This window comes from Rattus rattus, chromosome X (assembly GCF_011064425.1).
Source record: "Rattus rattus isolate New Zealand chromosome X, Rrattus_CSIRO_v1, whole genome shotgun sequence".
NCBI classification, from domain to species: domain Eukaryota; kingdom Metazoa; phylum Chordata; class Mammalia; order Rodentia; family Muridae; genus Rattus; species Rattus rattus.
This window is the reverse complement of record NC_046172.1, coordinates 58,240,595-58,265,477: the sequence shown is the minus strand read 5'-3', so window position 1 is coordinate 58,265,477 and position 24,883 is coordinate 58,240,595. Positions and strand designations below refer to the sequence as shown.

General features: G+C 41.3%; 1 protein-coding gene across 1 annotated transcript; it reads right to left on the bottom strand.

Moving 5' to 3' along the window:
- Positions 1-911: 911 nt before the first annotated feature.
- On the bottom strand, positions 912-23,360 carry Igbp1 (immunoglobulin binding protein 1). Its single transcript, XM_032889731.1, has 6 exons — positions 23,152-23,360; positions 22,510-22,803; positions 14,729-14,924; positions 12,750-12,829; positions 11,975-12,087; positions 912-1,365 (listed from the first exon to the last, which is right to left on the bottom strand). Exons 1-6 carry the CDS (start codon positions 23,340-23,342, stop codon positions 1,217-1,219), a joined length of 1,023 nt encoding a protein of 340 aa, XP_032745622.1. The 5' UTR covers positions 23,343-23,360; the 3' UTR covers positions 912-1,216.
- Positions 23,361-24,883: the final 1,523 nt, after the last annotated feature.

Genomic DNA, 24,883 nt, shown 5'->3' with positions numbered 1-24,883 from the left:
TGTCACCACCCACGAAACAACCTCCTCCTCAGCACCTGACAGCCCTCTACTTCCCACCCCATAAACAAGAGGGAACTGAGTCTCTGCAAAGCTTTCTCCTCAGCTAGACTGCAGGAGCTGGAATAGGAGGGCTGAGTCATCTTCCTCTTCAAAGGAAACCAAAGTGGACTGGAGCCACAGAACAAAAGGATATTCTCTAAGCAGATCATAGGCTGCTCTTAGAGGGTACCAACCCCTCCATCCCAGAAAGTTGATCCTTTCAGTGACATGGGTGCTTCCCTTTTCTCCGCATCTCCTTATCTAATCAGTGGGAGCAAAGGCAAACATTGCCACCATGTCAGGCACGGCACCATATAGACAAGGAGGTCATCCCATGTGCTGGAGGTGACTGCTTTCACCTTAAGGCTTAGGCTAATAATGTTCCTGTGAGGGTAAAGGATACATCTTAAGAGCAACTTCTCTGGTGCCCCCATTTCACTTGGCCATGGATAGAACTGGGGAGGTAGGAAGGTAGGACTTTTAAAACAGAAGCTTTTTATTTATTCAGTGCTTCATGTAGCTGAGTCTGGCCTTGAACTCATTATATAGTTAAGGATGATCTTGAACTTCTGAGCCTCCTCCTTCTACCTCCCAAGAGATTACTGGATGGGCCAATATATTTGTGAGACTAATTTTTAAGGGTTCCTTCACTCATAGCTCTGATTTTTGAAACTCTTTCGTCATCTCTTCTATAGCAGTATTTCATAGCACGGGTATCGCTCACAGGGCACATAGCACACTTAGTGGGAAGGAGAAAGTCTGGGCAATTCTTGCTCAGAACGACAGGAGATGACAGGGATTTCCAGATACTCAGAGACCCACAGCTGGATCCTGGGGCTCCCCACATTCAACAAAACCAGCTGATGCCCACATTTGTGCATAGGCCCACATAATAGGGGGGTTTTATTTTTTTTTTAAGAGAATTACTTCATACTATCGTTGATTATATAGAGCCATTTCTTGGTGCTCTTTCTGACCACTTAAGAAATCAGAATACACCATGATGAGATTAATAAAGCCAAACAAAAATTCACTGGTCATTACCTAGGGTACAAGCAATTATTTGACACTATCAAATTCAATGCAAGACTCCACATGGCTGCCCTCGCTGCACCCTCCTGAAGTTGTCCTTGGTATGAAGGTGTGCACCACGTTGTCCTCTGGCCTTCTGGAATGACTAGCCCATGTTCTGCCGGTTGCCATAGCCCCTGGGATGCGTGTCCTTCCAGTCATCCCACTCTCGCATCCTGTGCAAGGCTTTCTCCTCATTCTCTTCATCCTTTTGCTCTTGATCTTCCTGCTGCTGAGCTGTTCTTTGAAAATCAGCTAACATAGGAAAAATGAAAAAAGGAGAGATGAAACTGAGGAAATGCAAATTGACATTAGAAGCGTGGCTTTGCTCAGTATGCAAGCACACGCAGAGAGAACAGGGCACAGCTAGCTGCCCGGGCACTGCACAAACGGGGAGGGCGTGTCCACTGTTGAGGACAAGACATGCTTGCCCATGGTAGTAACTAAAGTTGCCTCTGAGAGTTTCACAAAAGCCTAGATCATAGAGGCATTCTCCATAAATGGATTCTATTTTGGAAAAGCATTCTTGCTAAATGGTCAACCATCCCTTCATTAAAACAAACTCACAAACAAACAAAAGCAAGTCCCACCCCTGCTACAAGTAACAATAAAAACCCCAGAAATCCAAAATCACTCAAGTTAAAAAAATACACGCTTTAGGAATTTCCAATGATGTGTCATTACAAGTGACTTATTTCATTACCAATTTGCTTTATTCATTTTTTAAACAAATTAGATGTGTGTGTGTGTGTGTGTGTGTGTGTGTGTGTGTGTGTGTGTGTGTGTGTGTGTGTGTTTGAGTTTTATGAGCACCAGGAGCCATCAAGAGGGCAGAAGAGGGCATCAGATCCCCCAGAACTGGAGCTACATTTTGGTGTGAGATAAGACATGGGTACTGGGACCTGAACCTGGGTCCTCTGCAAGAATACTAAGGGCTTTTAATTGCAAGTCATCTTGCCAGCCCCAGCTTTATTATAGTCACATAATCTATGTATTTATTTTTTCTTGAAATTGTTAATGTCACAGAATTCTCAAGCTGTCAAGCATGCCTGAGAATCCAATGAAAGAAATGGTACCATGGACAGTCACTCACTCTGACACTTGATTTGTGTGCTTTTTGATAATTTGGCATACTTCGATAAATTTTTAACAGGACTTGGAATTTGTTTACTGCAGGTCTCCAATTTTCCAGTAATTTGCATTAAATAAACTTCCTTTCATTTATCTCAGTTCACCTTTTAATAATATAACACCCACAAAATTTTCTGAGAAAAATATGTATTCTTTGGGGCTGAAGAGATAGTCAGTAAGTGCTAGCTGCACAAGCATGAGAATCTGAGTTTGGATCCCCAGCACTGACAGAACAGTGCATGAGTACATTGCCAGCACTGGAGAGGTGGAGAGAGCCAGATTTCTGGTGCTCACCAGCAAGCTGGCTAGCCAAATTGATGAGCTAAAGTTTCAGTAAAAAGACTCTTGTCTCGAAAAACAGAGAACAATTGAAGAAGACACTTGATGACTGATATCAACCTCTGTCTCCATTTAGGAATACATTCAAACAGCCACATATAAAACACACACAGACACACAGACACAAACAGACAGACAGACAGACAGACAGACACACACACACATACACACACACACACAAATATACACACACCAAAGTCAGCATGGTAATGATGTAAAAACAGATACATCGACTGAAAGAATGAAATAAGAGATCCTAAAAGCATATTTTTAGAAGCCATGGCTAGCAGATCTTAAACCAAGATGCCAGGAACACCGTAGGAAATAGTAAACAGTAGGGGAAACGAGCTGTTTACATGTAGAAGAATGAAACTAGTCCTCTACTTTCATTTACAAAGATCTACTAGAAACAGTTAAATATTAGACTTAAAATATGAAATTACTAGAAGAAAACATAGGTGAAATCACTTCAGATACTGGAAGAGGCAGATATTTTAAGATTGATTTGCTTTTATGTTTGTTTGCTTGTTTATTTAGTGTGTTTGTGAGGAGGGGTGGCTTGCCACAAAACAACTTGTGGGGTTGTTTCATTTTTCCACCATGTAGGCTCTGGTGATTGAAGTCAGGAGCTTATCAGTCTTGTACGGCCTTTACCAGGTGAGTCTTTTTAGAGAAGACCCTCAAAGCACTGGAAACAAACCCAAAAATAGACAAATGGGATTACCTCAAACTACAACAAAAAAAGTTTTTCTATAGCAAAAGAAATGATCAACAGGATAGAGAGAATCTACAGGTCTGAAGAAAAGTCTCCATCCAGTTAGGGATATATATCCAGAGTATAGAAGGAACTCTGAAAACTCAATAGTAAAAAAACAAGAAAAAAAAAAAACAAAAAAAACAAAACCCAAACTGTCCAAACAATCTAATTTAAAAATGAGCACTAGACTCAAGTTGAAATTCCTCAAAAGAAGACATCCAAATGACCAATACATATATGAAGAAATTAGTATTATTAGTTACTATGGAGACGTTAACCAAAAGTACAAGACCTTCAGTTAGAATGCTTATGACGAAAAAGGGAAAAACTAAGTTCTAAAAAGAATGTGAGTAAAAATAACTCTTGAACATTGTTGGTGGGTTATAAACTAGTGTAGTCACTGTGAAAACAGTAGGAAGTTCCTTAGAAAGTAAAAGCAGAGGCCCCATATGATCTAGTAATCCTGCTGCTGGGAAAATACCCCAAAGAAATGACATTAGTCTGTCAAGGAGACTTTTGCACTCTCATGCTCACTCACAGTATAAAAAGTACCATCAAGCTAAGTGTCTCTCTTCTGAAGAATGGATAAAGACAATGTGTTACAAATACACAATAGAATACTATGCAGAGACTCATAAAGGATGAACAGCTTGACATCTGAGATGACAGTTACAACTGCAGAGCATAAAGTGAAATAGACCAGGCATAGAAAGGAAAGTACTGAATGATCTTACTCAGACAGAGGATCTAAGAAAAGGTCGACAGCAAAGAAGTTGAGAGGAGCATAGTGTTACCAGAGGCTGGAAAGAGTATGGGAGAGGGAGGGAGGGATCAAAGGATGGTCAATGGGTCCTTTGCTACAGTTAAGCTGGAGGAAAATTCTGGTATTCTATTGCACAGAATAATAATGACAATATACTAATAAAAGGAGGCCTGGACGTTAAGCTCAGTGTAGAGTGGTTACCTAACCGATGTGAAGCCCAAGGTTCCATTCCTACAGCCACAAAGAGAGAAAGAAAAAGCTAGAACAATTTTGAATGCTTTCTTTTGGATATCTGCCCAGTGGTGGGACAGCTAGATCATATGGTACATCTATTTTTATTTTTTTAATTAAGTGAAATGATGTTTGTGGAGACAGCTATGTTTATCCTGATTTGAAAATATATATGTATACTGAAACACTGTATGAGACCCTTAAGTTTGTATCATTTTCCTATGTGAACTAAGAATTCAGTATAGACACTGATAAAGAAAGGTTTGGTTGTCAAACGTACTCATGCTACTTTTACTTGACTTTTTTGTGTGGGGTACTGGAGAATGAACCCAAAGCTTCAAAAACACTGAGCAGGTGCTCTTTTTTTTTTTTTTTTTTTTTTCCTGGGCTGGGGACCTAACCTTGGGACCTGCGCCCCTAGGCAAGCGCCTACCACTGAGCCAATCCCCAACCCCTTGTTAGGTCTCTCTTAACTAAGCTGTACCTGTAAACTCCATTTTCTTCTACTTGTGGCCCTAGGGGGTGGGAAAATAAGAGGGTACTACACATACTAACCCAAAACTTGACCTGTGAACTACACTCCTGATCTCCAGTTATCCTTTTGGAGGCCAAACTGGCTAGTGAAAATGGACGTTTCCCAGTCTTTCCCAACATGTGAGCTAAGTTTCTGTGGACTACTTCCTCGCAGAATCAGAAAGGCTATTTCTCTAAGATAGTTTGCTTTTTCCTGTCAGGAATTTTTCTTTTCTCTTGTTTATGATGGCATCCCACTGTGTAGACCCTGCTGGCTTTGACCTCGTATTACTTTACCCCTACCACTGAGTGCTTGGATCACAGGCCACACTGCGAATGGCATTTCAATGCCACAATTTAGGCCAGTATTACTACGCTCCTCCTTGTTTCTAGTATTTTCAGTGGTTAAAGCAAATGTGCCTTTACTGTGAAATACATGCTTTCACATGTCCATATCAGGGATACAGCATTGCTGTTACTTCCTTGGAAACTCTTTTTAAGTTCTCAGAGACAGAGGACATGCTATGAATACAGGACAATTCTTCAATGACACTCCCTTATATTGTACAGCTTTGATAATGATACTAACACTATCACCTACATAATCATTGGGAACTGTTAAAGCTTTTTGCATACTTTTCTCATTTTGTCATTTTTGCAGTGTGTATGTACATTATCCAAGCTTATGAGTACTACACACTCATTCCCTCTTAACTCTCAGTCTGGTTCTACCAATAACTGTTCCCAGTCACCACCAATGGCTCTCACTATGGCAGTGGTCTCAATCTCATTTTCTAGAAAATTCTTCAGAGAGGGAAGCATGGAAACAGAGTTCCTGGGTTTTGAAAACCATTGGAACCCTTTATACTTAAAAGCTTTTATACTGCACGGTCTTGGCTCCTATCTTTCCTCTCTGAGGATCATAAGTGTTTGCTACTTTATTTTCTCACAGGATGAAGTGTGTCATAGTTCACAGGCAGGCTAATACTTTTTTTTACTTCAGAATTAAATTACTACAAATGTAGAGATGTCTATGATATTTAATTTTTTAAAAAACTTAGTAGTTTTATTCAAATTAGTCTTATTCATTCTGGGTGAATTTTTCAGGAATATGCTTTTTATATCTGTCTTTAATATTTGCCATTTTATCCAAAAATCCTCTTTATCAGCTTCAGTCTATATTTTTCCTTGTTTAAAAAATATTTAAATCTTTTTCACACACAATATAATTTTTGATCACATTTTGTCTCCAGACTCTTGTTTAATTTCTGTTTTTCTGTTGACTCTCTTCTTTTTTCACAGCACTCTCAGTGTTGATCATTTTTCTTTTGTTCTATTTTAGCTTTTCCAAGTTTCTCGACCCTAAGTCAGGTGGGCCCTCTGTGGTCTGTGCTACTTTTCAACTAGTATCTCCCATCTCATTTAAAAATATTATTTCCTATTTGTGCTTTTGTTTGTGCTTTGAGACAGGGTAGCACAGTCCATGCTGACCTGGGACACTGAGTGGCTCAGGACGACTCTGTACTCACGCTCTCCTGCCTGCCCCTCCTAAGTGCTAGGACTACAGGCATGGCTATTGCCCCTGGCTTTTGTTAGCTTCTCCTTCTGGACTGCTTGCAATGATCTCCTTTAGCCCTTTAATTTTGTGTGGGATTTGTGTTGGTACTTTTCCTTACAATTTTGAAATATATTCTACATGTCACACAACTCATCTATTTAAAAGTATATTCACAGTTTTCTAACCATTCTTAGGATCTACTTTTTCGGAACTTTTATCAAACCTTGGGATTCCAGGTGGTTAGTACAATTGCCCAGGGGCTATCTGCTGTGGCTTTCACACCCACTGGAGAACTATGGCATCCAGCTTACACGGCTAGTTTGCTTCTCTCTCGCTTTTGTATGTCCCGTCTCCTTCTTCTCCTAATTTTGATTTTACTCAGAGACCCAAAACAATACAAAACATAAGAGGAGAACAAATTTGAAATAATGCTGTTAAGTGAGTAGGGACGGACTATTTGAAAGCCCTGTGGGCCCTGCCCTGCCCTGGGAGACCAGGGGGATTAATTTCAAGAGTTCATTCCAGGCTGGACTGTTCTGCTCGTCACACTGCCTAATCATGGGTGCGTCTCACCTGCTTGGTTTCACCCACTGAGCCACCTTGGGAAGGTTATACTGGATAGCATAAGCTCCCCTACTTTCACGTGCCGTCCTTCAATTGGACTCACTGCAGGTGTTATTAAACACAATATTTTGAAGCTCTCTCTTGTCAGTTTTTCCAGGTAGCTAGCTCACAGTGTCTTCTGCACAGAGGCCAGTAACCTGCTGATATGAAGCCCAGACGACCTACCTGCCTTTCTCTAGGTTTACTTTGTGGTTCACAGGGATTCACTGTCCTCGTCTATCTCTGTTGTAAATATTGTCCAAGTTTATTTTGTACTTTTATTGAAGATAAACAAATGTTGAAAAGTAAAAAATGTGAGTGTAGTCCAATGAATCGTCATGTATTAAACATGTTACTTACAGCTGAAGTAGTGTAGTTAGTCTAACCTTATAGCTATACAGCGGCTCACTGTATGAATGTACTAAAATTTACTTATCTATTCTGCTATGTATGGATATCCGAGTAAACAATGACTATGGCTTCACAGTAACATTATGGGCTCTGTTTCTTCCTTTTAGGGGCTATGGCTATACCAGTGGTTCTCAATCTGTGGATCATGATGCCCTTCGGAGGAGTCACATATCAGATATCCTGCATATCAGGTATTTATATTATTTATTATATTATTATTTGTCTTATTTTCTCCCGACTTACTGAAGTAGGGCTTTCTATCACTGGTTTTATTGCCCCCTTCCCCTACCACTGTATTTTCAACATTACACATACGTCCCCTTTGGCACAATGTTCATTGTATTTCTCAAAGTCTGATGCTCCTCCTTTGCAATTCTCCCTTGACTTGTCGGTTACTCTGGTGCTAATTCCCATGTAGGGAATTTCCCAGCTACACATTCACTGTGATTTCAATTTCTGAAAATTAATGGAAACTTATGACAGCCTAGTATATGGTGAATGTGTCGTGTGTATTTGAAAACGTTTATTTTGCTATTGTTGGACATAGTGCTATAAATGCCAAATAGTGGAGGATGACTGACAATGTTGATCAGATTTTTCTATAGCCTTACTGGTAAATAGAACTCTATAAATTACTAAAAGAAATATTAACATTTCTGATTATATCCTCTAACAACAATATAGCTGGGGTGAAAAACACTGGAGGAAAGATTTCTTTTGTTTCACAGTTCCAATTCTTCATAACTTGTCCCTATAACTTTGGGTTCCACATAACGATGAACATCATGGTGAGGAGAGCATGTGCTGGAACAAAGCTATTTATTCGTGGCAGCTAGGGACCAGAGAGGAAGCATGAGAGAAGGGCTCTCAAGGACCCATTCCCTTCAATAAGGCCCCTACTTCCTAAGTGTCTACCCCTTCCTAAAAGCCCACCAAATTATGGGCTATGAACTGATTAGTTTACTGATGAAGTCAAAGATTCCAGGATCCACTCACTTCCCAAAGTCCTATCTGCTGCACATGCTTTGGACACACAGAATCCAAAATGTGACACCAACTATAAATGTAGCTTTGTCTATTTCTCCGTTTAATTGTTTTTGTCTTCCTGTAATTTGAGGCTCATTAACAGGCACTTCCAAAGTTCCAATTCATGAGTGCTCCTGGGAAGCGGCCCCTTTCTTTGATCACTATGGAATGATCGTTTTAACCACTCTTTTCCTTTGCCATCTGCTTCATCTAATATCACTGTCTCTATTGGTAAGAACGTACAGAGCTTTAGATTTTTTTCATTTTTGGTAATCAATATATTTTTTATATTTCAAAAATACATCATTTCCTATTAATAGTAGGCAGTTGTATGAAGATGGTCGATTTTCGATTTCTCACTTGAGGTCTGTTCCATTTACATTTAAGGTGTTCTGGATTTGGCCGTGCACTGGATGAGTAGTGGCATCTGATTGTTTTAATTTATATTATCCTAACCATGTGATGTGGAGCGTCTCATATCTTATTTAGTGAAATATCTAATTAAGATATTTTTGGTCTATTTTATTTCATCTGGCTGTGCATTTTCTTATTGTATCTTTTTTTTCCTTAAATGCTTTTTTTATAAAGATTTATTTATTTATTTATATAAGTACGCTGTGTTTAGACACACCAGAAGAGGGCATCGGATCTCATTACAGATGGTTGTGAGCCACCATGTGGTTGCTAGGACTTGAACTCAGGACCTCCGGAAGAGCAGTCAGTGCTCTTAACCTCTGAGCCATCTCTCCAGCCCCTTCTTATTGTATCTTAAGAGAATATTTTGGATAGCAGTCTCTTATCAGATTATCTTTTAAAATATTTGGCATCAGTCTATGGCTTGTCTTATTCTGTGAGTGTAAACACACACGTGTGAAGGTCTCTTTCTCCCTCTCTCCTCATGGCATGGTTCAGGCTGCAGGTCACATTCAGTCTACTGTTTCCCTGCTCTGGACTCTTTGAGATGCCTCCGGCATCCTTCATATTTACATAGCTTCCTCTATCTCATATCTACAATTAAAACCTTCTCCTCAACCGTTAATTTGAAGTGATCATGTCCTCATTTCATTTAATAGGGTGACAATTTCCCTGCCTTCCCCCAGGACTTTAATATACTCGGCTGTCTCTGGCTCCTACTGCTTCTAATGGGACATCAACAAGAATTCCTGTCTTTGCTGTCTGTGTATTTTACTTCTGTATACTTTCAAATTTTCCTGCATAAGGAGTATATTTGTCTGTGTGCAGAGAACAGAGGTTGACACTGACGATCTTCCTGAATTGCTCTCTAATTTATACTTTAAAACGTCTCTCTCTCTCTCTCTTTTTTTTTTAGATTTATTTATTTTATGTACAGCATTCTGCCTGCATATGTGATTGCAGGCTAGAAGAGGGCATCAGATCCCATTACAGATGGTTGTGAGCCACCATGTGGTTTCTGGGATTTGAACTCAGGACCTCTGGAAGAGCAGTCTGTGCTCTTAACCACTGAGCCATCTCTCCAGCCCTTAAAATGTCTCTTAATGAACATGGAATTTACCAATTTGTCTAGCCTGGCTCAGCAGTGAGTTTCAGGGATCCTGCTGTCTTTGTGTCCCCAGCACTGGAATTACAGGCTATGCACCACCCCACCTGACTTTTTAAAGAAACACAACTTGAAGGGACTCAACTCATGTCCTCATGCTTGCATGCAAAGTACATGTCCCTGCAGAGACACATATAAGTAAAAACCAAATCTTTAAAAATATTTCTAAAAATTATTTATGTGTTTGTATATGTGCATGAGGTCACACATACCACAGCGTGTTTATGGAGGTTAGAGGATTAGCTTATGAACTGACTCTCTCTCCACTATGGGTCATGGAGCTGAATGTCAGGTTGTTAGTCTTGGAGGCAACCACCTTTACCTGCTGACCCATGTCAATGTTATGAGTATGCCTACTTTATATACACATAGGCTCCTGGCTACATAAGAATTTCTAGAGCATAAAGGTATCATATGTGGAAAAAATTTAAACTCTGCTCCATTATGTCCTGTACTGCTAAGCTGTGATATTGTGGACTAAATGTATTAAAGGCATTTTTACATATGTGATGTGTACCCACATGTGCATGTACAAACCAAGGGTTGATTGTACTGCACATTATATACTAGCATGAGGTCCTTTATTTGTGCCCAGAGCTTATGTTTTAACTAGTCTAGCTCACTAGCTTACGCTGGGGATCCCATCTGTGCTGCCTACATGTTGAGATCACAGGCGGATGACCACATCCACCCAGCAATTCTAAGGGCACTGGGCATCTGAACTCCAGTTGTGATGCTTCTGAGGCAACAGCTTTGGCTGTTGAGCTCTTCCTAGCTCTTAAAGCTATCTTCATCTGTCTACTTTCAATATACCATGGGTTAATCCAGATGTAACCCTGTGCTAAGTTGAAGAGCATCTGTATTATAGAGATGTCTATCCTCTAAAGAATAATGATTTGTAATTCTAGAAGACTTTGAAGCTGTTTAAAGCCAAAAGGCCTATTTATCTGTCTTGTGTTGATAAACAATCAGATTCTCCAGTTAATTGGGGCTCCTCTGTTACGATTCTTTCCTTTCTAGGATTTCCCAGATCACTTTGCATTGCAATAGACAACTTACACTTAGTTCTCTCATTCCTCAGCCAGTAAGTCTACAAGTTGCTATGTGAGTTTTAATTACTCTAGGTCATGAAATACAGCATGCCTTGAGGTGAAAAGCTCTAAAACAAAACAAAACAAAACAAAACAAAACAATAATGGCCACTGTTTTTTCCCCATGTTATTAGAAAGAGTACTAACACAGGAAAGTTAGGCTTGAATTTAAATCCTAGCCTGGCCAATGTATTTGTTAAGGCAGAGTAAGTCACTTCTTAAAGACCATATTTCCATCTTAAAATGAAGGTAAGACTATTTCCCTCACATAATTAAGAGTCAAAGATGACAAGAAGACTAAGGCTCTGCAGGGTACACAATGTCTCATGTCACATGGCAGCAAGTGTATGGTCACACCACACCTGCCTGCGACTGTCTGACTGTTCTGCTCCATAATGCATATTGCTCTCACCCTTCCCTACCTTTCCCTTTCAAAGAAGCTTCAGAGTACCAACCTACTAGGGCCTAAACACCAAACTGGGTGCAGAGAATATATAATATCAAGAGTCCTGCTCTCAAGGAATTTTAAGTTCCCTTCCCTCCTTCAAAGTGTGGCCTGCTTCTCGTCACTTTGTAGGACATGTAGGGAGTGGCTCTTTTATGACTATTTTGTTCAGTTTCTCTTTTTTGACTGCACAGGGACCAGTATGACACATTGTTACAAGTGGGTTTTTGGTTTTGCTATGTGGCTGCTGTTTTCATGGCATAGCTGGAGAGATCCAAAAATGACCCTGCTCTGAAGCAGCTATTTGCTTTAATGGTGAATGACACTGACGAGGTGACTTTTGTCGGACCGTTTGCTCAGGTTTTTGATTGTGAAGGTGAAAGGAACTAGCAGTCCATACATCTCAGCACTTCATACCTGATGGCGGCTTGGCTATTCCCCGATCTGGTAAGGCTCCGTACTTCTGATGCTGTTCATACCAGTCACTCACCGTCATAGTTGCCAGGCTGGGATAACCAGTTCCAAATACTCTGCAAAGATCACATTTCATTTAGAGAACTAAACAAACTGAGCAATATTGGCTAGCCCTTTTTCTCTTTAATGATGAGGCAGGTCTCATCGCCCTACATGGCAATCTTTTGAGGACTGGCACAAAATTCTTCAGTCATGCAGAAAAGGGCACATCCAGAAGGAAGCATTAAAGTCAAGAGTCCACAGTCATCTCCCAGTAACTAACCCCAAGGACCAGCACTCTACCATGGCACTGTGAATTGGCAATTAACAGTTGGTGGTTCGGAAACATGGAGAATACTTCCCTGCGAGCCTGTGGAACAGGCTCAACCCCTCAGAATTAAATCGCAGCTGGGAGATACGTCCTTCTGAGAACGTATCTCAGGAAGGCAAGGAGCGTGCCAATAGGGGCATAAAACCACGGAAAGCATGCAATTCTGTGTTTGATTCACTGACTTCTCTCTGTGTTATCTGCCTATTTTCAAGTTCGATGTGAAGGGAATTTCTGAGGACGCACATGGAGAAAGTGTCAGGAAAGAAGCTTTAGTTTCTTTGGTGAGAGTACCATTCATAGCTGACGCCATGACTTTGCCAGAGTTTCCATTTTGTATTTAACTCAAGCATTGCATGGAACCATCGAAACTGAGGCTGCGGAAGCAGGTCGGCCTGCAGTACTACCTACTTGGCTTGTGCCTTGTTCCGAGTGAGGATGAAGGGTTTCATTGGAGGCTTCTCTGGAAGAGATGACTGACAAGCTGTTTCCTAAGAAGAAAATTAATTTTAGAGGTACATTTGCCAGTTTACCCATTTTATCACCCGGGCTTTCAAGTCCTTCTGGTGTGGAAAAAGCTCTGGGTTCAAAATTCCCTCCCTTTCTATTACCAGTGGTCAAGCTTTCTATTTTCTATCTATATTTATTTCTTGTCAGCGAGAGTTAGGGGTGAAGATCGGAGGGCGATTTGCAGGAGTCATTTCTTGTTTTCCATCATGTGGCTTTTGGGGAACAGACTTGGGTCGTCAGCCATCTTGATGGCTCCTTTACTTATCAGTCTTGAGGGGTGTTATGTACTTTGCTAAAATGAGAGAGAGCAAAAGTTCTCAGGAAACTTCTTACCACAAAGAAAAAACTGTTTGGTTTCAAGATCACCCTCATCTAAAGAAGAGAATTCTAATGCCTCCTGCCACGTTCTAAAACTCCCCTTGAGCTGAATCTGAAGCACTTTCCTTCAGCCCAACCTTCTGCAGAAAAGAATTAAGAGCTTTCCCTAAAGTTCTTTCTAATGTCATTATGCACAGCTCCTCGTTAGTATAGTGGTTAGTATCCCCGCCTGTCTAATGTCATTATGCTGAAATTGATGTCTGTCCGTAAAGGGAGGGAGGACAGGCCAGTGGTTTTTATAGAACGCTATCTAGGCATGCTGAAACAAAGTATGGTTAAGTAGAAAGCACCCATTTTGTTTTCACAGCATCACTTCCAGAGCCCATCTCACATGAGAGAGAACAAAACCTAACAAAACTACTTACACCTACAAAGCAGGGACAGGAAAGGACTCAAAAGAGTCTAACCTCAAAATGCCAGAAAACCCTTCATCTGGAAAAATGTTCAAGGGGCTGTAGGACCATGGAATGGTAAAAGTTCATTCTTTGGTCCTTTAACATTAAGGACCAGATTGCTATTTTCCTCAGGTAAGCGTCCCAGGCTTACTGGGACAAGCCAATGAAAAAGTAGCCATGCCAAGGACTCGGATCAACTATTGTGGTGGCTGATCAAGTCAACTCGTGTTGGTCCTGTACTAAAGAGCAAGCAGCTATAGGGCATATAATCTTTTGAAACAGCTCCAGCACAGGGTTAGGATGGTCATAGACACTCAAAAGCTCTTCTACAAGGTTGTTTTTGAAAGGTAGTCTTCTGGGCATTCTGTGTATGAAGATGCCCTGCTTCAACGTCTCCTACCTGAGTGATCAGCTGGTCTATGAGTGTGCAACTGGGTAAGGCTGAGGTCTAAGTCGTTCCCCAGCCCAGACTCACTCCCTAATCTTTTGCCGCATCTTCCTTGTCTCTCTTTTGCCCACTTCCCACAGTTCTGCTTTTGTTACCCATTCTAATCCTGTTCTTTCCCTTTTCTACAATTAAGTAGATTAGAAAGGCCCCTTTCCCCTTCTCTACCTTCTTTTCACAGCTAAAAACTATTCAGACTTTAAGGAAAATTTCCTTGATATGGTCCAGTTATAACTAAGTGCCTTAGATTAAAAAGTATCAGGGGAGGTTGCTGTAATGAATCAGAAAGCGACTCTGGCAAACTATCAGCCTTTCTCCACTTATCCTAATGTGAACGATGCTTTCATGGAGATTGACAAAGATTTGGGTTTTGCAGTGCTGATGATTAAATGAGGGCTCTATCCATGCTGGACAAGTTCTCCATCACTGAGCTACTTTTCCAGTAAGTTAGTTTCCAATGTTTTATACTTTTTGTTTAAAGATCTTTGGTTTTGTATCTCAGACAGACCTTAAACTTGTGATCCTTCTGCCTCAGCCTCCTGAGTAGCTGGAATTGTCACCACTACATCCAGCTAAGGATTTTCATTTGATTTCTCTCCTGCAGAACGTTCAAACTTCTGGTGGCAGCTTCCCACTGCTATGTGGTCAAGGATCAGGCTTACCTCTCTTGGAGAGTCTTTGTCTTTCAGGATCTTTATTTCCTGGTCAATGCTCTCAATCTCTTCTAAGCTGATACCAATCCACCTCCGAAGGTGAAGGAGGTAATATTCACGAACACGCTCATCATCTGCTTGACCACTTTCCACAGCAGATTTCAGTGCAGACAACCTATGCTCCACCTCCTTCTTCTGCTTGTATCTGTTCCACAGAAAAGCATTACCCATGAACTCAAAAATACAGATTTCTTCAAAAGGCTATAGTAAGGTCTACCTTTGTAGATGTCCAGGCAGTATGTATGCTAACTCCTACCTTGGAAGTAGAGTCTGTGCTCTAGGAATGGATTCTATAAGCCAGAGCCAAGCCTCAGACTACAAAGCAAGGCAGGGCCTAGGCATATCTTGATCTCAGTTAAGACCTAGCATCTTTCAGGATGAGACGCTTTAGCCATGGCCATATCGGTCCTCACTCTGCTGGATGCTCAGTGCCAGAGTGCTTCCTGTAAGTCCTCCACTTTGAAGTTGCATCTTCAAGGAATGCCATAATCTTAATAGGCCATTGTTTACCTGCCACCGATGCCAGGACTTCCTTATGAAACTGCTGAAAAGCTGGTCATCTTTCTTCCTTTCATGTATTACATTCCTGAGGTAGATCTTCTGACTCATCTCTATCTAGTTTTAGGACTCAATGATCTCAGCTGCCATTTCCAGGATGCATTCTAGGACCTCATCTATCCGTCATCTGTCAATTATCTCCAGAGTATGACAAGCACTTTTAGTGCTACAGAGAGTTTATAAAGGACAGTCCTTGCTTTCAAGCAGCTTTCTTTTCTAATGGAGGAAGACAAATCAAAAAGAATAGATGATAACTTGGATGAGGATACATGCTATGACGCAGCAAAAAGCAGGGCGGATGGACAGAACAATGGTGTGGAAATAGGCATGCTATATAAAGTGAGCAGAAGCGACCTTTCTGAAGAGATAGCCTAAGCAAAGCCATCAAGGAAAGAAGGCAGGAAGTCATCCGATATCCAGAAGAGTAATCTAAGAGAGAAAAGCAAATGCGCATAGAGCAGTGTCTAAAATAGACAGAAAGCAGGGAAAGGAGAAGATACCAACATAACTTTAGGTAATGATGGCGATCAGAAATAGGGAGAGAGCAGTGCAGGTGGCAAGAGATAAATGCATTTAAAATACAAAACAGGCAATGTGTTAGCTATGAAGGCTTGCAGACAAACAGGAGCCAAGTCAAAATGCCATGATTGCCAAGAGAAGTGCATCAAAATCTCTCTGTCTGGAAGCCCATTCTGCACTTCCAGATCTGCAGGGTACCTAGATAAGGTCTTAGCTTCAAGTCGATGGAGAGTTTAAGGTGAGGGGGTGCTCCTCAAAGTTTATACAGAACTCTACGTGGATGCATTCTCTTCTTTCCTTCCTCTGCATGCATGCCTTCTTCCTCTTCTCTCATTTCCCCACCCCCTTGCTTTCCTTTTCCAGCTTATTTTGCCAAGAAGAAGTTCTATGCCAAAGTCAAGGACTACTGCACGGTAGATGCTGTTATAAAAACGTTTAGGCTCTTCATTAACCCAACAAGAGAGTATCTTGTTTGTTACAAATTGTTATGGTATCACCATTATGTAGGCTTCTGGGTAAAAGAATACGAAGGTCAATTCCTAGCTCAGGAGTGCTACTACAAATATTACTTGAGAATGTTTAATTGGTTCCACAAGTGGCTACTTATCCTCTTCCATGGAGGTGCCTAGGTCATAGGCAAACAACATATAAGAGTCCTAGAATGTGTATACTCCAGGGTGAATTCTGGGTGAGTCTAGTGGTCCTCTAAGTAAAGTTGTTTGGCTTTTCTCCTCCATGATCATTCAACTCATGCACTCTCTTCTCCGTTCCTTTTTTCTATGTCCTTGCTTCTGTGACTTAGCTCTTTTCCATCCTTTAGACTCCTGGCTCTTCAGTACCTGTTCCTTCAGGCCAGTGGCTTAAAAAAGCAAACAAAAACAAAAACAAAAACAAAAAAACCAAAACTCCCTCAAACCCTCCCTCCCAAAACCACACAAAAATTTTTCTCTTAGAAAAGGAATTTTGTTCACATGAGAATTTGAATAAATAGGACCCCAGTGAGTAAGATACAGCTAAAAATGTGCCTTGGCAAAATTAGAGGAAGGCTCCCCACATTACTCAGACACAGATAGAACCATAAGGCTCTGAAGGACAGACTGGCAACCACTGTCTAAGTTACATCAGTGTTCTAGGCTCCCCAGGGTGGGCCAACTACTGCCTTAGACTTCCTTATCCGTAAAACCACCCTGACTGGGAAGTTTCCTTGTGTTGTTTCCAAGCAGTTATGGAGCACTAATTGCAAAGCTGTATCAAATGGGCCAACCACAAATGCCTATTATCAGGCATGGCTATCTTTTATGCAGATTACATACCAGCATCATGCTTGCCTGATGGCCAGGCAATTGTTAACACTAAATTTCCCTTGATCTTCAAATCTCTGCTCCACCCTTCCTCAATCTATCATTTATTTCACCTTGCTTTCTATCAATCTCGTCCCTATCCACTTCTCTCAGGCATCACTGTCAGTCAGCAGCCTCTATATTGACACAGTTATACATGTTCACTCTCCAGTTTTCTCCCCCTGCCCAGAATCACCTTTCGGCAATGTATTTTGTACCATGTCTAGTGACCACTTGTCTTTGCATTAGAAGGGACAGCTTCAATTCTAGTCTGACCATTTACTAGCTATGTAATTTTGATCAAGTCAGTTTGAAAAGCACATTCTCATAGCTTTATAATGCAGAGCTAATTCATGGGGTTGTTACAGGATCAAATGGAAAAATGCACAATAAAATTCTTTGTAAAGAGCAATATAAACATTGATAGCAGATGCAAAAACTGAGTTTGGGATGGAGATTGGAATTGATCATGCCCCATCTATGAAGTGGTAGAAGGCGGTCACCCCAAAATGGTCTGATTCTAAAGAATCAATGCTTGCAATGCTGTATTGTTTCCAGAGTAGAATACTACTCTGTCTCTCCAGATACCTCCAGGCTTTAACTATGAGCCATGAGATACAATACAATTGGAATATTAATACACTACTAGTCATGGCCTCTGACCTTGAAAAATTCAAGTCTAGAGACTGAAAGTTATACTATGCTAAATATTGTGAATTAAAGTATGTGTTAAGGTGTATGTGTGTGTGTGTGTGTGTGTGTGTGTGTGTGTAAGGGGGTATGTAGGGAGTGGCCTCAGAATGAATATAACATTTTGCTTCTGTGAATTTCTCTATTTTTACTTTGTTAGGTCTCTTCTGATTGGTATTTCCTTCCCTTTTCTCTCCCAACTTGCCACACTCTGAATTCCTATCGTTTCCACCTATATGTCTTTCCCATTGGAAGAGACATCTAGGTTCTCCAAAGTAGAGAGATCCTAAATGTTTTGCATTAGTCACAAAGTTTTAGTTGCATATTTCCATTTGTCTATGGGCGTGGCTATCTAGTTGCCACTTAAGAACCTAAATCCACTAGGTTATTACTTACCCAGCTTCTACTTTCATTTCTGTTAAGAGAATGAAGGCGCTGTTACTCAAACACAATCAGACTTAGTCCTCAAAGATGATTAAGAGAATATGCACAGGGAAGCAGATATGAGAGAAGACATACCATTCAGGTGTTTTATTTAGGATAGTCTCAGTATCTAGAGTCATGAGTAGGAGTTACAGAAAGCAAGAGTCTGAATACTTGGGGGGGTGTTTGCTTGCAGTATGAGAGGTTGAGCCCAGGCCCTCAAGCACTCAAAGTAAGCACTCATATATAGCTACCAAATTTGCTCTGAACAATTTTTCTAGTCATGCAAATGCTTCTTATAAAAGCAGTACTTGGGATAACCACAACTTCCCTTTTATCGTTGCGTTCCTGTTGGACCACTGTTAGCTTGAGGCCCTACTGTTTCCAATCAGTATTTTGTACACATCACTTCGTGTACACCTGTGCTCATACTACTCTTGGTTCTTCTGTTGGACCGGACTATTATCTATTCCCTGTACACACTCAGATCTGCTTCTGTTTGGAATATGATGTGTTGACTCTCCTATTTGTCAACAATAAACATTGTTGGAACACTATGTACATGCCAGGCCCTGTGCCAGGCATACCACGATGAACAAGAGAGAAATGGTTCCGACCCTTATAGAGCACAGGTTCTAATAGAAGAGAGACAAACCTGAGATGAACACATGACATAACTGCACAACAGCTACATGCCGTGAAGCAAACAAATGTGGAGGGAAGAGAGAATGACAGATGTTCAGTACTTAAAGAGACTGGTGCAGAAAGGGATCTCTATAGAGTAACATTTAAGCTGAGACCTACACAATGAAGAATTAGCCAAATGAAGAAAACTGAATACAGAGAGAACAGCACATAGAAAGAAGGAAGGAATCGGTCTGTTCAAAGAACCAGAAGGCAGCCACTGTAGATAGGGTCCGATGAGATGAGCATGTGATGAAACTGGAGAAACAGACACCAGATTACACAGGGCCTTGGCTACCTGAGGTTGGAAGGTACTGATGGCTTAGACCAGAGTGTGCTAGTGGAGACAGAAGGCAACAGGGAGGTAAGAGAGCATTTGTTGTTAGAATTCACAGGCCTGGAGGATGGACTAGATTACGGAATTCAACAAAGGTCCATGTAGTGTCCTGCTTACATAGCCAGGTGAATGCCGGTGCACTCACTGAAACAGTGAAGACCTGGGTATTCGGGCACACTCGGGAGTGAAAAGCCATGGGTTTGAGCTAGAGATGTAGAGTGCTTTCCTGGTATGCATGAGGCCCTGGAATCAACCCCTAGCACTACAACAGGAAAGGAAAAGGAAGAAATAGGAAAAAAGCTAGTATCTGTGAATCCCCGTAAGTGGTGTTAGAATCACAGTCAGAAGAATTATAGGACAGTACCACGAGTTCAGGAGCATTAGTATAGAGGCAGTGTTGACAACGCACCTGTCATACAGGTTAAAAAAAAGTTCAAAGATCAAGATTACAGGCCAAAGAAATGGAAATCAAAGTTAGATACTTTTCCTGTTTGACTAATGGGATTTGCTAGTGTTGACATTCAGGGAGTATAAAAGGGGCAATACTTTAAGACTTTGTTCTTGTGGATGGCAACATTGTTGTCATCCCTCAAGGGTCTTAAAATATGCAAAGAGGCTCTAGTGCAAGGAAACAGTAATCACAGCAGTACAAATGTTTGTTCAGAGTATTACTTAGAATCACATACATACCCCAAGCAAACAAACAAACAGAAAACCCACCCCAAAATGCAAGCAAAATCAGATCTGAATACGTGACAGTAACAATTTAAATGATTATGGTACAACTAGAGAATGGAATATTACAAAACCATCAAATATGGTTTCAAAGGACAGGGAAAATGCTGACAATATTAGCTTTTTAAAAAAACAGGATAAAAGCTGTTTTACAGTACTCTTCATAATTTATTAACTAAAATAACTGTAGATCTGAAAGAAAACATAGCAGACAGTTAACAATGACATCTATGAATACTAATTACGGCTTATTTTTTGATTTAAAAATATTCTTGTTTTGCAAATTTTCAACGATGAGTTTACTTTCATATTCAGGAAATCTATAGTTTCTAAGTTTAGTGATCTTTCGAGACTAATTCCACAGGCCACTGTGTTCTGAACTTTTTCCTCACTCCTCCAACCAGATAGCACTTCCTTACCTGTGCCTGTTTCTCAAGGCATCTACAGTCTTTCTGGGTGTACAAACAAGTCACTAGCTTAGGTTTTGATCTATGCCTACAGGCAATTTGTCAGTTTCAGAGAAGATTCTGGAATCTATTTGGTATTATCCTAGACGATTTCTTTAAAAATTGTTCACTGAGACTCACTGTTCCCAACTACATTTTTCTTATTCTTCATACCCTTAGCAACTGAACCTGAAAATTTCTGCACATGCATTATGACTCAAACTCCGTGCCTTGTATATGCTAGGTTGAATGTACTTTATCCACCAGGTTACTGTCTGTATCTACCAGAACCAAAGCTTCATAATAATACTGATCTTAGCCAGTTTTTAACATCTAGACTACTTCCTAGTATTCGTGAAGGCTTAGGAGGTAGCGAATTCTCAAATCTCTAGAGTCTAAGTCTTACCTGTGAGCTTTAGGGTATCGGATATCTCTACTTAGATATCTTGTGGGTTACCTCAAATTCAACATGTCTCAGTACTGAATTTATGCTCTGCCCTATCCCAGCTTATGTTTATAACTTCAAATATTTTTATCAATTATTTCAGAATTTCATACACACTGTGTTCAGTGTTCTGGTCATATTCACTTACAACTCCTTCCAAATCAAACCAACCTCCTATCTCCTTGTCCTTTTTTTCTTTATAACCCAATTTGTGCTGTCTATTTACTCATGGGTGCTAGGCCAATTTATGCTTCCTAACCATATTAGGTACCACTGTTATTTAATTTCACCTCAGACTGAACCTAAGGCTTACACTGATTAAATAACTTAGTCAAAGTCCAATGCCTTAGAAGGAAAGCTGAGACCCAAAGCCAGAGCTCTGCTTCTGCCATCATAACTACACTTGACCTTGACTGAGCTGAGTTTTTTTATATGTATTTCTCTGCTAATCCTCCATAAAAGACTCTATGATGGAGTACCTACTATCTCCATTTTCCACCTGGGGAAATTAAGTAATCTACCCCAAATCAGAGTACCTAACAATGGGCCTCAAGCTTGGTCCTTACCTTCCTCGCATTCTCAGTTCTCTCTGATGTCAGTCCTATGACACTCGTCCTCATTATTCCTTCTGCCTCCCTCCACCTGTTAGCTCTAGCCTTATTTTATCGCTAGGGGTGGGATGGGGGGGGGCAAGCACTGTTCGCCACCCACACAGCTCCATGCCAGCTTTGTTTACTTAATGCCTCTGTGACTTTACTAATTCTATTGCTTTGGCGGCTAATGCCACCCTTTCTTCATCCTCAGCCTCATATCCTTAGTCCTCTTAAACACCTCAGAACAGGACTCCCCCTTCCTGAGAAGCCTAGTTCTCATTGGTTCCTTCTCTGCCTGTGTGTTCCCCTGACTGCTTCCACAGGACCCCACACATCTCCCTCCATAGCATTTTATACTGTCCTGCTGCTTCTACGCTACTTTTCCTCACCGGAGATCCATGATCACCCACATTCATACAAACACCCAATCAGTTTCTATCCCCAGTGCCTAACTTTGTTCTTAAGACACTGAGCATTCATTGAATTTTCTTTTAAACTAAGGTTAAATCAAAGTTACATGATGCTGTACCAGGGCTATGATTAATTCAGGATGCTATACATCCCAGCCTGTATGCCTTCTAAACAGATTTGCTCAGTAAATAGTTCAAAATATTGTGTCCTTTTGAAATAGTTTCCCCATACAAACAGCATTATGCAGTGATATGGAAAAGGTTAAGATTTACTTTGCTACACCTAATGGTTGGGATAATAAACATTGCCACTAGTGACAACCATAAGGTGTGTGTTGAGGGGTTGGGAGGTCCTGAAGTTTTTGTACAACCCCCTCAACCATGGCAAAGGCTTGTTAAGATTCAGAAAAGTTTGCTTTCACCAGGGTCTATGTTATTAAGAACCAAGAAAATAACATACACTATTCTGTAGTCCATGCACGCACACATACCACACATACCAACACATGCACCCCCAACTACAGCCCTCAAATTACAGCCATTGACCCACCTCTCTATTTTAGCCTGTCTTTGAGATGCCATAGCAACGAGATTTGGATAGGCCATGGAGGAGCGAGCAGTATTATTTTCAGCTGAGTTATTCTTGGTTTGGGGTAGCTGAAACTCTGCCACATGATAGCAATGACATTGAGTTAAGAAATGTATGAAGTGTTCTCGAGCCCGCTGCAAATGATCTAGCCGCTTGCTGGGGTTGACTTGTTTCATGGTGAGAGCTCCTTGCAACGCTGGTACCATCAGGTACTTCAGGTCGATAGAAGCAATCTCTTCCAAATCTTCATTTCGGCTGGAAAGAGCAAAGAGGAGGCGGTGAAGCCTGGTTGAGCGTTAAACTGTGGCCCTTGCTTCTAGGGAAGAACAGGGCTGGGAGAGAGTGGTGCAAAGACATTGGCCAGGTTAAAAGAAAGTGGTTGAGCTTGCATACCCAAGGATCAGGCAGTCAGCCGTACACGAGGGGGCATTGTCCTGGGATATTAACCATCTCCGAGGAGAAGTGGACAATGGAAAGAATGCACACAGGGTGAACAAGTAGGAACTGAGCGGTTTTAGCCTTAAAGGTCCTTTCCACCCAAGTGCAATGGCTCTGCCCTTGCTAACCATTCGTTCTGTGCAGTTACTGCCCTCTCCCCGATACCTGAACAAATCAAGCTGCGATAACATTCCGGCAGCCTTCTCAAGGAGTTCTAGTCCTTTGGACACCTTATCCTGGATTGTTTGGGAGCCGGTGGGTTCAGCTGCTACTTCCAACTCCTCCAGAAGTTTCGTGCTGGTTTCGAAGAGCTCCGGAAGCCGCGGCAGCAGTAACTCTTCTTCAGACGCTGCCATCTTGTGGAAAGAAAGAAACCCGGAAGGATTTCTACCGAAGTCAAAGGTAAACTCTGTAAAGATGAGCCCCAAAGCTCTCACGACACAGGAAGCAGTACCGCATTGGCCAGCTGCTTGTTACCAAAACTTCCCAAATGACTTCTGGGAATCGCAGTTTTCTGGCCCTAGCAACCGTTTCCAGGGACTCATTTTCAGCAAGCCGCTGGTTTTAAAGTCGTTTGTGCTGTTTTACTAAAGATGGGCTCCTTGTGGCCAGAAGCGGACTTGCAAGTTCCTAGGACTCTGAGGCCCGTGAGTGGCGGGACTGATTTCCATGCTCCAGCCAGCCTGAGCAAGTAAACGTGTTCCGCGCGTGGAGGACCACACGCGTGCCTTGCCTGGGAAGTCAAGTCGTTCCCGAAGTAGAGTCCTGATCGCCAGGGGCCACTCTCTGGGTTTTTGGTTCTGCTTACCATAGCGGGTATGAAGTTGCGCTCTCAACCAATGCCCGCCCACCGCGCCACAGCCTTCTGTCCCCATTTAAATTCGAACGCCCTTTGGGCCAGCACCCTGTGAAGCCTTTCTCTTCGATCAGGAACATTTGAAAACTTGCAACTCCCATCTACCAATAGCCGGCTGCCATTCTTTCTTATAACTTTCTTTCCAGGTCACAGTTCTAGGCAATCTTTAACTCTCACCCTGTACACTGCGCCGTTCACCCAGTCCTATGGGTTTCTTCTGTGCATACATATAGCACGGACCACACTATGGCTAGTGTTTTACAAAATCTATCTACCTTCCAGAATGATTCTGATCCATCTTAGCTCCTCCTCTGGCTAGCCTTCATACTTAAGCTACCCAGAGTCATGATATAAATAGAAAAATAAAGCTATCTCTTTGGAAATCATCCCAGCTTTGCAGAATGGCGCTGTTTAATAGGTAGATGGCTACCTAGTGCTCAGATATGGTTATCTTAAATTTAGATGTGTTGTAAAACTAAACTACACGTCAGATTTCGGTTACATAATCAAAACATGTAAACATATCTCAACGCTTTGACTACATGTTGAATAATATTTTTTTGAGACAAGGTCTCATGTAATCCAGTCTGGGTTTGAAGAAGGATGACCTTTAACTTCTGATCCCACGTGCAGGGATTATAAGAAAGTGTTACCGTATTTGGTTTATGTGCTGCTAGGGCTTGAACCCAGGGCTTTGTGCCTTCTACACAAGCACTCCACTAACTGTACCACACGCACCCAATAATAGTATTTTTGTATCTTCAGTTATGCATTCTTATATTTTGTTTTTAAAAATAATATGCCAACTAGTTTTTTTGTTGTTGTTTTGTTGCTGCTTTGAAACAAGTTCTCAAACTTGCTATGTAGGCAAGGATGAAATTGAACTTCTGACTCTTGGTTTCCGTCTCCTGAGTGATGTTTATACCTGCAAAGTAGCGCAGCAGAGTACAATCATACCTGGTTCGTGCCGGGGATTGGACACAGAGCCTTGTGCATACTTACACAAGCACTCTACCAACTGAGTTACATTCCTGGTCCAAT

Bases quoted from the DNA above. Each gene is read 5' to 3' on its own strand.
- Igbp1 (XM_032889731.1), bottom strand. From the start codon at position 23,342: ATGGCAGCGTCTGAAGAAGAGTTACTGCTGCCGCGGCTTCCGGAGCTC. The intron at 14,925-22,509 runs GTGGGTCAATGG...TCTGTGGAACAG, and splicing joins AGACAGGCTAAAATAGAGAG to ATACAAGCAGAAGAAGGAGG. The intron at 1,366-11,974 runs GTATGAAGTGCT...TTCCTATGTTAG, and splicing joins AATAGCCAAGCCGCCATCAG to CTGATTTTCAAAGAACAGCT.